Consider the following 13292-nt stretch of genomic DNA (forward strand, 5'->3'; position numbering starts at 1 on the left):
CTTCAACTATGCTTTCTAGAATAGGGTGACTTCCAAATTGCTTTTGGTGTGACCTCATGCTAAATGGTTACCCCAAAACTGTACTTGTGTAAAATTCGTCCACAATAACTCAAAAATGTAGCATCATTGTCAAAAGCCGGAATCTTGCTTAATACAATATTAGAGTAACCATTCCCTTAACTCCATTGCTTTGCATGCTGCAAAAGTATTCACACCCACATATGTAAAAAAAAAAAATTATAACACACTTGTGACAAGTATTTGCATGAAGTATTTTTAATGGTTTTACAAATATACAAAGGGTTGAGATGGAAAGGCCAAACCTTAAAGGATTGTGGCACCCGTCAATCTGCTTCATGAAAAGCCCAACGACAATATCTCTAGAAAGAGTGGACACATTTGATAAAGGGGATATGTCAGTAGTTGGTTGAGCAGCACAGTGGTTAGCATTGCAGCCTCACAGCACTGGGTTCATGGGTTCCATTCCAACCAGGGAGCTCTCTGTGTAGTTTGTATGTTCTCCCCGCATAAGCGTGGTCCAAAAACCTACTGATAGGTTAATATGGCTGCTGACAAAAACTGAACGCGTGTGTGTGTATTTGTAGAGCGTTTAGACTGTAAGTTCCAGTGACAAGGGGATTTGATGTACTGTACACTGCTGTCCAATATGTTGGTGCTATATAAACAATATATAGTGGTTATGTTTCTTTTCTGTTTTGTTATTTAATAGTTTTGAGGAACCAGAGGGCGCAGTCCTACACACAAGTGGTAATAATATTCCAGTGATTCCGGGGATTCCCACCAGAAATGACACAATGTACTGAAATAAATTCTTTACCAAGAATTCTTAATTAAAAGAACATTTGTTCTGCGCGGACCTTAGTTTTTTTTTTTACGTGAGAAAATACTGAAGATAAACACTCCGTCTCCTGCAGCCCCAAACCTCATGCGTATAACGGTGCAGGGCATTCTGTCAGGCGTATGCCTGCTGTTAAAACCATTTTATATGCTGGGCCAAAGGAAAGGAACGAGCCCTTCAGCTGGGAATCAGATTTCAGAAAAACCATGTAATGTTCTGTCCATTCGTCACCTGGACAGGCTGAGCTTTCTCTACATGGGATCTGCACTCTTAAAAGCAACTTTGAAGATATTTTATAAGCACTTCTGGGTAGGAATTCCTTTTGCCATAGTGTGCTTTCCTGTTACGACTCCCTGCCGTGCAATGTCTGTTTTGTGAGGCTCTATGTATACATACCATGGTATTAGTGGAGCAAGTAGTTGCAGTGTTAAAATAATACTGCCCTCAGCCCCTCTGCTGCCTTCCTAGGGTGAGCTGGATGCGGTCCTGACTGAGTCCACCTAGGCAGGAGGGATTGTGGCTCCCTCTGAAAAGAGGAGCTTATTAATCATTGCTGAGAGTTGGTGACTAGCTGCCTAACCTCCCTACCAGTTAGGTCTGAGACATACGTGAGTCATGTATGTGTTGCTGATCCGGCACCCCTGCCTCCCTTGACGTGCATAAAAAGATGGTGGCTAGCACAAGTTAAGCCTCAGGGATCCTTGGCATTCCGATATGGGAGAGTCTTCTCTTGGCGCCAACCTATCAAGAATCTCCAGGGAGCGATGCTTGAAGTTTCTTCAACATTCGGCATGGTGAAATAAAATTGGTTCTCACAAGCAAAATATTTGATGTAGCCTCCCATTGCCCATGTAATACATTGTGTTCCACGATGCCAAGTATGTTCTTTTTGGTCTGAGAAAGAACCTCAGAATGTTTCAACATCTGCAGAGTGAGACATAGTCAACAACTGTTTGTTATCATTTCACGCTCTGTAGGCTGTTTTTGTTTGTTATGGAGGTAAGTATTATTGGTATAGGGTAACTTGTGTTGTACGAAACGGTTTCCATGAAAGTAAATAAAAGATAATTACGTTTTTTGTTTTTTTGTTCTGATGGGCACTGGCCGGTTATTCACCCTCAGTACCGTGGACGTGGGAACATACTTTCACACCCAGGTAATATCCGGATTAAAATACGCATTAGGTTTATTAATACAAAAAGCACCAACAGCAATGATAGCACTTACAAGAAATGGTTAACACGGGCAGCATGGTGGCAGATGGGTCGCACGTCATACAAGGGGCACTAATGCAGCACTATACCGGTACCCGGGGGCATCCGGTCCGAGATATCACAGGTTGTATTGAATGTATGTATAGTTGTTATCCTAGCTGTGTTATGACATACTTGGCTACGATCTTCTATCAAAGTCGTTCCTTGTGTACATTCGCCCTGACACCGCAAATTACACCGGACAGGTAAGCTGAACCTGAAAAAAAATTTGACATATATAACTGTGTACAAGATATGATTACTGGCTTGCAAAGAAACTTAATTTCCTAATACACTCATTACATAGACGTTACTCACATTTCATTTTTAATGTCTTTTTTTTTTTTTGTTTCTCAGTTCTCAGTATCGTCACAAACAGCAAGGCATGGGGAAAAAAATTGAGACTGCGCCCAAATTGTATGTCTACTGAAATTAACTGGTGGTAAATCTGAATGAGAAAACAGGCATCTAATTACATGTGTGCTTTTAGGCTATCACAGGCATCATAATCTGACTTATTCAAGCTGATCCCTAAACCAAACTCATCTATCCCTTCACCTACACAGTCTGACAAGAGATTGAAGGCTCCTGTTTTTTTCCCCCCCTGTGTACGGCTGGTTTTCATTAAGAAGTCTCCACACTGGATGCATACCGTGGCGTTTGTAACTGCAGAGAGGGGCCTAATTACCTCATTAAGAGTAGATCTGTTTTCCCAAGGGTCCTGACCTGGAGCTCATTGGAGGAGTCACTTAGGCGGCCAGGATCTGATTGTGCCTCTGAAGCTGTTGCCTGTTGCACAAGGCTTGTACACTGCAGACCCCCCCCCCCCCCCCTCCCTCATCCAGTCAGTCCTCTGGCTCCCCCGTGTCAGATGTGCACATACACATAAAGATCTATGTTACAGCAATCCTTTATAGAATTCTCTGCAGCAACTATGGGTCATTTATATTAATGTGCCATTGCATTTTTACATTACATTATTCTGCTGTTAAAAAAAAATCTGTTAAGGCAGCCGTCCTCTGCTCTGTGCCGTAATAAGTCCTACATTTACCACTTATTTCAAAAGCACTAATGTTTAATTTTAACACTGTACAATTCTTCGGACTTTAATGCCTCTTTCAGACATTTAAATACAGCCCTGTTGGGTAAGGCTGGGTACACAGTACAGGTTTTTCACCCAATTATCGTGCCAATCACACGTTAGGTCCGATATTGGATTAGTGTTTAAGGATCATGTATCATATCATGTGATTTTATAAAAGGAATAAAAATCACTATAAACGATGGAGCGATGTCGTTCCAATTCTGCAGAGTGTACGCAGTCACTACCGGCAGTGTCCATAGATCTCCATAGGGTTTACAGAGTCACCATCTTTTCAGCAGATGGTTATGACAGATGAAGAGCACAGATCTGAAGGTAAATTTGTAAAACGTGTATAGTGTGTGCACAGGAATCTGCTGCTGATTGGGACTTTCAGTCGTTGGTAATGATATTGCATCAGGAGAAACTTTCTGTAGTGTGTACACAGCCGAAACCAATGGCATCGTAACCACAGTTCTTATACAGTCAGTATGTTTTACACTTACATTGGTACTTTATAAGAAGATCATTTATGTGTGTTCTAAATTGTATATTAGATTGTAATCTCTTTGACAAGGGTTCTCCTTCCTGTTGTGTCTCAGTGTAAATGCCACAAGTCTTGTAATTATTATAATATCCTGTATGTACTGCTTACGCTGCAGATGATAACACTTTATAACTAAATAACGCTGTTAGTATATTGGTAATTATCTGTGCTGCACAGGAACACGTTGGTCAACGTACAGCAACTTTATACACCCAAATCTGTTTGTGTAGCGTAGCAAAAGTCGGAGTGACTGGTTTTAAAAACCGGTGACCCAATCCAAAGACATCAAGACTTTATGTTTCTGCGCAGACATTGTATTTATATATTTAATCCTTGTTCTGAGGACTCCTTACGGTGTTGTGATCCTGTTTATAAGGTCATTTATTTCAGTGTAGGAATTTTTTTTCGGATCCACCCCAGGATCCGACAGTAACCCCTTAGCTCTCAGAAGACCCCCTCTTCCTATGGACACTTGTTGATAGAAGCACTTAACCTCATGTTTTGAACCACTACGACACATCTTGAAGAGCTGAAAGGAAAACATTCTGACCATCTAATTTTTCCCTTTTTCTTTCTTTACTAGGGGAAAAAAAGAAAAAGGGAAGGGGGGTCAAGGGTCACCCACTGAGAGAAGGAGGGGGCGTGTGGAAAGATTTATCCAAGAACTAGAGAGAGAAAAGAAAAAAGGGAAGAGAGAAAAAAAAAAGGTTCTGTTTTCTTCTAGACGTCAGCAAAAGGCGTTTTTTTGGTCACTTGGCTGAAAGTGCATGTGAGTGAGAGTTGGTCCCTGCCCTAGAGGGGGAGAGAAGACAGGGAGAGTTGAGGGGAGAAGAGAGGAAGGGAAGCAAGATAGGAGACAGAAGAAGAAAGTCAGAGTGGGGGAAGTAAAGTCAGTTTAAGGAGAGGACGCAGATTATCCACAGCTATTACTTGTGCGAGTGAAGAACAAGATCCAAAAAGGACAAGTGTGAACAATCACTGGAAGGATAATTAGAGAAAATAGGAAGTTTGGGAAGAAGTTTATATAAACAAGGAAAAATAGTTTAATAAGTGATAAAAAGTTATAATTTGAGGAGGGGGAAAAAAAAAGGAAGGGGAAGGGAGCAGGTCAAGGGGTATGGACAGGGATCTTGGCCTGGATAAGTCAGGACCCCCTAACACAATGCGGATTTTGGAAGCTCCAGAACTTCCCCACAGCAGGAAGAACTTTAGCGTCAGTCACCTCTTGGACCTGGAGGAAGCTGCGGCTGCAGGGATGCACGGCTCCCGAGACCTCCGGCCACCTAACGAGGAAGAGGACAAGGACCCCATGACAGGGGGTAGCAGCGATAGCGAAGTGACAGTGCAGGAAGGTAAGTGCCGGCGCTGGGACATCTGGGCTGCACCCACGAGATGCTTCACAGATATGGGGAGGGGTCAGCACTGTTTAAAGGGGGTGTGTGAATCTGATGTCTGGATAATTGTTCAAATTAAGAAATATTTTCTGCCTCATTGCTGCACAGATAAGTAGAGTTGGCAGCAATTGCAATTGTTGCAGGACGCAAGCTAGTTCAGGATGGAGCAGGGATGTTTTGCATGATCTGGGACCAGGGATTAGAGTGCAAGCTTTTGGAACCAGGCTCCTCTTGAATCACAAAAGCTTTAGGAATGTACACACATTTCCTCTGCCTCATTCATTCAAGTGGCATGGACATGAGGGACAGATAAAACAGGCACCACTGCCTCTTAAGTGGCTTATACAGAAATAGTGACAATGAGTAGACTATAGTTGCGTAAGAAAATCTTGGTTGACACTACTGCTCCTAGGAAAACTAGAGTTATAGATTATAGTCCAAGATGGTAAATTGTATTTTATTGATTTGTTTGTACCTCTAGTAGCTATGGTATTGCACATAAGACATTAGTAAGGGGGATATGTTAAAATCAGTTGTGTATGACAATTTTTGCATATCTTAGCTGATGGAGCGAACGCTCTTATATTCCAGTGCTGATAAAACAGGGAATTTGAGGCACATCGGCGCTAAATCTAAAGGCAGATTAAGCTGTCCCTTTAACTCGCCTTAATCTGTAACCACATCCTGGTCAGTATTTTGTACCATAGGCCGTGGAAAGTTCCAATTATCGATCTGCTCGTTACAAATGAAGTCACATTTCATAAGGCTAATCACTGTAAACGTAGTAAAATAGCGTTCCTGAGGGGTAATTAAACCTGGAACCAATTTGCCTTCTCCCTATTAGAGTCAGTAATTACTCAGGTCTGCCGGTCTACAAGGGTAAATTAGAAGTAACGTATTTCTACCACAATGCATTTGTGGGGGGGTGTTTTGTGATTAGAAAAGTCAACGTGACCAAAATCTCAAAATATATTTTGATTTCGTGGCCAAAAGTGGCTGAAATCTTGTCCATTAATACTGTTCGATAAAAGGACATTGTCACAAAAGTTATATATGATTTCTGTGGTCACAACTAGCTGTTTTGCACAGGCTGTGGTTAACCTGGTGTAAGAACGCGTGAGATTACCTATCTAGGAATCCAGGAAAAAAAATGTACTCAAGTTTAGGGTGTTTTGACTTTTATAATGTTTATAATGATTATCTAAAAAGGAAATTTCTCATAAAACGAAACACTAATTCTGAAATGTAAGCCTGATAGTCTTAAGTTTCTTAATATGGTATACAATGTGTACATGATTGGGAAAAACAAGCATAAAAATTACTATACAAAAATTAAAATATTGTGTGTAATATATGTGTATATATATATATATATATATATATATATATATATATATATATATATATATATATATATATGTGTATATGTATGTATGTGTATGTATGTATATATATATATATATATATATATATATATATATATACACATATATTACACACAATATTTTAATTTTTGTATATACATTTTATTATATATATTTTTTCTGAAAGAGCCGAATTTTCTGCAATCTTACCATCCCTGCCCGGCACTCACAGACCCAAGGGGGCAATTTTCAATTATATTAATCGATCCTCCAGGTACAAGGGAATGTTTCCTGTTTTCATATAACGCCGTAGTATGTTAAAATGATAAAAAATATTTTAAGTGCAGATTCTGATTAACTACAGAACTTTGTTAGGAAGACAAAAAAGAGCAGGCACGCCAGATACTGCATTTGGTTTTCCACAAAGTGAAAGGTCAAATAAATTTTCGGGTGATAAAAGAAAAAGATGTTTATCTTTTTAGATACTTGAGATAGTAAAGCACTTTTGAATCAGCAAAATAACATTAATGATTTTAAAGCGGCTAGGTTTAATGGCTAACAATCACTGAAGACACGAAGGCCCATTCACTTGGCTGATCGGGTGACAGTCAGCGATTCCTAGTGTAGCATAATATAGTATAATCGTATTTTCTGAGACGTGTACCCTACAGGCAGTGAAGTGACATTGTACTACATTTGCAGCATTAATGAAAATTTGTGCCTGTAGAAATGTGTAATGGGAGGAAAATTGCCCTTTACACAATCTTAGGAATAAGATTTTAAAACACACAAAGCCTCAAAGCTTTTCGTTTTGCAGAAAGCATTGCACTTGGCATGCTCTATGAAATGCATGTATGTTTCATTTTTTCTGGCACCACAAGAACAGGTCAACGTACATAAGCAAAAGTGCTTTAATAGAGTGATACGTTACAATCCGTGCTAAAAACAAACAGTCAATATTTGCTGATGCACGGTGATCATGTCATACACAGACATGTCCGTCAAGAGCCTCTTTCTACAGGCACTGTGAAAAGCACCGCTGTACTAATTACTAAGGAGTGCCAGGGGCAGTGACGGACAGAGAGAGATTATTATTAAATATAATCAAGTATATTTGAGGTGCTTTTAATTATGCAGAAAACACCAAGGCCCAAGCAATTTTGGATAATAGATCCCATGTCTGTATATTTCTATGCTTATATATACATATGTCCTTTTATATGTAGTGAAGCATAGAATAACAAGTTATAATTTTAGAGGGGGATTAGAAGGGGTGCACTGGACCATCACACGTGCGGGAGGTGAGTATGATATCTTTTTTTTCTGTTATTTACTATAAATCTTTAAGAACCACCTTTTGGTACCAGTTGACTGCAGCAAACACTACTGTCTATAAGATTCCATTGACATCACAACTGTCTGTATCCAATCAATGACTCTACCCTGATATGTTCCCAAGAATCTGCAATACCCTAAAATTGTTACGGCAATTAACAAACTTTAACCCAAGCGGCTGCCTTGCCGCGTGTTTAGATGAGCAGGTTTGTAAACACCACAGTCTATCGGCACACGTGTTGCGGAACGTGTATGTGTTCCATTAGTATGTTTCCCTTTTTCCAATTACCAGTCATTAACAGTTAGAAAGTGGCAACATGAAAAAGTTTAAGTAGTGAGCTGTCATGAAATATTTGTTGTTTGCGCCAACAAGACTACTGTGGCAGTTTTCTACATAGAATTTTGCCACTAGTCTACTGATTTTCCATTTAAATCAGAAGCCAAATCAAAGTTTTGACATCATGACAAAAGTGATGGTACTTTAATAAGAAAAAGGAAACTATCCATTATTTCAACCTTCCATTTAGATAATAGCACGGTTTGACACAGCGCTTCAAATTTTATGCTTTTGAACCTTATTAAAGCGACAAATTTCATTATCAAAATGGTATAACTTACAGTTACGTTTAAAGATAAATTATTACCTATTTTTAGTGAATAGCAATTAACTCCAAATTCACGTTTATGGCTACATTTTCTTAGTGTTGTTTGAATATGTTGCAAAATAATAGGTACGGTCATTAATTAGCTGATAGTGTTATTAATAGCCAGGGTAGTCTGAGCCTGGAGATTTGCTTGAATGAGACCTGTCTGTTGTGCAAGTCTTTTATAGAGATACAATTTACCTGCACACCCAGAAAGAAACATCAAATCCATATTTTATTTTGGTAACATTGATAACAGGAAAGTGTATAAATCACAATACATTCCATTTCTCTATAGGATTACATTCTATAAGTGGTAGCGGACCTGTTTCTTTTCCCAGGTAGGTTCAAAAATAGATATGAATTTGTTCCCTAAGTGCGCAAATCATCATGAAAAAATTGTATAATGCGGCTTTAAAAAAATAAAATAAAAAATGTTGCCCTGAGTTGTACGTACTAAACAAAACGTACCCTCTAAAACACTTATTGCATTCAAAATAAGCAATTTTTCTGCCCAATGTCCCGTTAAATAAAGCAGAACACCTTTCTGGACTGTTTAGGGGATGCAGCCTATTCTTAGTAAATACCTGACACTTTTTCATTCCTCGAATGTGCATCAAGACAGAGAGCTGACATTTTGTTTGACGGCAGACCTCAGCCGAGGTAGCTCATTAATTGCACAGCGGTGTATAAACAGGAAAATAGTCGATATAATTGATGTCCCTGTTTATAAAACACATCACAGGCCATGTTATCATAAAAGAGATTAGGTTTCCACTATTTCCCTGTTTATACAACACGTAACAAGTAACCAGTGACCTGCAGGTCTGCAGTCAGGCACATCAAAGAGCCAGGAGGCTGGAGAAATGGCACATTACTTAGGGCTAATTAAGATCAGGGCTCCCCTTTCATATATAGGTTTTTATAATGCTGCAGGACCACAAACGGCTCCGGGGCCTGCGGTTTGTAACTGTCTTTTGCACTTATTTTTATTTTTTTTGTTACTCTGCTTTGGACACTATTTTCTCTGGCTGCTGTTAATGTTGTTTTTTGCATCTCCACCCTGTCGAGCACAGGCACATGGCTCCTGCAGAAGGGGTGAGAGATAAAGGAAGGTACACAATACCCCGATAGCTAGCCAGGGGTCTAGGAACTCTACAGCGAAGGCTACCAGACCTCCTGTTTTATTACTACAGGTATGGGATCTATAACCCAGCATGCTCGGAACTTAAGGTTATCCAGATCAGGGGTTTGTCCACAATTTGGAGCACCTTACCTGGAAAAATATACTAAATTGCATTTAAAAATGACCCCTGTCTCTCCCCCCCACAAACACACACACTCTGCCCCAGACATCCCTTCCCCTGTCAATAAATAGTTTAGCAGAGCTCCTCATAGTAACTATAGGAAGGCAAATGTATCAAAACCTTCCAAAACAGAAAAGTGGAGGTGTTGCCCATAGCAACCAATCAGAATCTAGCTATCATTTTCTGTAATGTACTAAATAAAATGATAGCTAGAATCTAATTGGTTGCTATGGGCAACGCTTCTACTTTTCCTTTTTAGAACGTTTGATACATTTGCCTCTAGGTGATCATCTCTTTGTATACATCAAAATGCAGCAATCATTTACTCTTTTTTTTTCTTTTGCTCTTTTAATTTCTGTATTATCTCATACCTGTACATTTAGATTCATTATACAACAATGTACAAAAAAAGAAGACTAGTTTTTGTAGAAGCTGTGTCTGCTTTTTTATCTTTGAAGAGTGAAGATGATCTCATTGCTGGGAGGTGCCTCAGTCAGAAGTTTTTAGACAGCAAACTTGTTCCTTCCTTGATACTTTTACTTTTAATCTGGCTGCTGCTTGTAATATTTTTATGTACTTTATTTGTTTTCCAGCATATTTGTTGTTGCAGTGTATTGTACATTGTTTGGTTACTGACCACAGTTCTCCATACGCTGAAATAACATTAAAGAAAACCAGGGGGGAAAAAAAAAAGCTAAGAAAACACTGAATGAATCCATCCACTACCATTGGATAACTGCTCCTCCAAACAATGAGAGTACTCCCATTTCAGTGGGAATGGAGCAGTAACTTACTTACACTTTACCTCTCCACCAAGAGCCTTTTTAAAGCTGACACACATGCCAGAGACAGAGGGGAGGTAATCTTAAAAGATCAAATACTGAGGGTCTGGTGAAAACCAGCAAAAAAGAAAGAATGACGTTTTAACCCATTAGCTGCCGTAGAGAATTACAGGACATCTGGTAACAAGAGGGTTAGTTAAGCCAATTTAATGAACCATAAACTAAGACTTGATTTTTCTCCACGCAGTGTGTGCTGGCTGCACCGACCGAACCTTGTCATCGGACATTGTCATCACCGTTAAATATGCATACATAAATTTAAGGCGGGGGAGAGCCAGCTATTATGCACCCCCCCCCCCTCAGAGTAAAGTGGCGAACGCTGCGTCAGTGTGGCTGTAAGTCTGACTGGCAGCACCCCTGCGTCACACTGCACCGGATCAGCGCGCCTTCTGCCGTTTTGGGGAATTTTCTGAAAACGGGGGCGGAAGGGGATTTTTTTTTTTTTTTTGGGATGTTGCATCAATTTCTCTTTCAGTCTAGGCAGGGGAGAGAGAGAGAGAGAGGCTCTTACAGCCTTTGTCTGCGATGGAGCCTGTGGCTGACTAAGGCGCCAGCATCTGACATTAAACCAGATGTTGGGAGGTGCCGCACACACGCAAGGAAAAGTGCAGCCACATGGGCACGGAGCAACACAGGAGGGGCTTGTACGCAGGCTGCCTGCAGGCAGGAATGAAGAGTGGGGAAGCGTAACCAGAGAAGTGGCACCAGGGCGTTCAAATGGGGGGGCTCTAAAGTGAGCATTAAAGGAAAGAAGAGGGGGGGGGTGGTTGAAACAAATATTTAAGAAGTGAATAATGCTTGGTAAATAGCTTAGGAGACATGGGGTAGCTGGCAAAGATCATTGAAGTGAGAGATGGGAGTTTAAAGGGACGGAGTGTATGATAAACTGAAGGGCTGCAAACCAGGGGGGAAAAAAAAATATCAGGATTAGAGAAGGCACCAGGACACTAATTGTAACCACATTTAAGTGTCGGTGAGAGGATGAGAGAGCGGTGATATGAGGTCAGCGGGTGTGATGACAATCACTGAACGAGACCCAGGAAAGCTTTTGAGGAGGTCCAGCTAGGATAGTATCTGGTATTAAAGGATAACCGCACGGTTAGAAGAAAAGAAGAAAAAAAAAAAAAAAAGACGTTTTTGAGCATAACTTAACAACATAATTTCCATTACTGGGAATAAAAAATTGCTTAAACCACAAAACTGTATAGACGCCTAAAAACCACAAGCCCCAGTTTACTAAACGGTGCTCGGCATTAACAAGTTTGGGTGACTGCTCGACGCTAGGCAATAGATGAATAGCTCTTTCCTAGTTTTATAAAACATAAATGAGTTGTCTAAGGCAATTATCTTGTATTTTTGTAACTCGAACGGTTATATGTTTGCACCCCCCCCCTCCCTCCCGCTGTCATGACATCATTCTTTCTGAATGTGTCTCTTGGTGAAACTATGACAGAATCAGTAGATGCAAAACACCAGCTTAGATAGCAGAACCCTCTTGTAGATCTAAACAGTTTGTTTCAACTTGCAAAACAGTGGAAGCATTTTATGAATTTGAAGCATTGTCCTTTTTTGTTTTAATGTGTCGCCCCAAGTACATGATGATGTCATAATTCATACTTACTAAGCAACTTATTTCACGTAGACAATTCTACGATTGGTTTGATGCACATTATAATAAGTGCTATAACAAAGCTCAGTGAAACTCTCTACTGAAACCTCCCAGACTTTAACAAATGCAATGTTTTATAAAGCTGACCGTAACAAGGATTCTCATTGGTTGGAGAGATATAGTGAACAACAGTTAGGCTTGACGCTGTGGCCGAGAGTTAAGCAGCAGGATCGCTGCGGCATCTGGCCCCCCTTGTGATTGGTCAAATCGGGCAAAATCCAGTTGGCACTTGGGTCAAATGACTAATTCATGATATTTCACCATGTGTGACTGGCTTTACATTATGGTAAGGCTAATCAAGCAGTTGCCCTTTTATCTTAAAAGTCTAACCAATGTCATTTTAACACTTAGGGCTCCCACCAGGGTAAATAATCCCCATTCCTGTGTAATATTCACAGTGATTTGCTCAAATTGCCGATCTATTTATTAATAGGAGAAAAGCTCCTTGTATTTCAAAGGCTACTTCCGGCATACAGATTTCCCGGAATTCTCTGCAAAGCAGGAGATTCCTATTTAATAATGATCATGGGGTAAATGTATCAAGCTGAGAGTTTTCCGGTGGGTTTGAAAAGTGGAGATGTTGCCTATAGCAACCAATCAGATTCTAGCTGTCATTTTGTAGAATGTACTTAATAAATGATAGCTAGAATCTGATTGGTTTTTCAAACCTGCCGGAAATCTCTCAGCTTGATACATTTACCCCCAGGTCGCTATTGCCACCTCAGGATGGCTATAGCAGAGGATATTAATAGAAAAAAAAAAAAAAAAGTTTTTGTTTTAAATATGAATGCCACAAAATATTTTTTTTTAAGAAGTAATGGAAGCCCAAATCAGAGCCTTGAGAACTGGAAAGTCGGGACGCGAGTGCGTATATTCAACAAGACTGGTTGGCGATGTCCACCATTATCGCTGGGCTGCTTGAGTATCATCTAGCCGCTCTAGTGCAGCCATGGTGAGCACATGGCAAAATCGTACTAAACGCTCATTAACTGCCCAT

General features: G+C 40.1%; 1 protein-coding gene across 2 annotated transcripts in view; it reads left to right on the forward strand.

The window, feature by feature from the left end:
* The first annotated feature begins 4485 nt into the window (after positions 1 to 4485).
* The window catches only part of PRRX2 (paired related homeobox 2), a 34421-nt gene continuing 25614 nt past the window's right edge, over positions 4486 to 13292 (forward strand). Inside the window, exon 1 of one of the 2 annotated variants that reach the window (XM_075185084.1) lies at positions 4486 to 5092. In XM_075185084.1, coding sequence (XP_075041185.1) covers positions 4858 to 5092 — 235 coding nt within the window. In that variant the 5' untranslated portion in view covers positions 4486 to 4857. The remainder of the gene's footprint in view (positions 5093 to 13292) is intronic. The other variant, XM_075185083.1, reaches the window with a different exon arrangement.

The sequence above is a fragment of the Mixophyes fleayi genome, chromosome 9 (genome assembly GCF_038048845.1).
Source record: "Mixophyes fleayi isolate aMixFle1 chromosome 9, aMixFle1.hap1, whole genome shotgun sequence".
Classification (NCBI taxonomy): Eukaryota; Metazoa; Chordata; class Amphibia; order Anura; family Limnodynastidae; genus Mixophyes; species Mixophyes fleayi.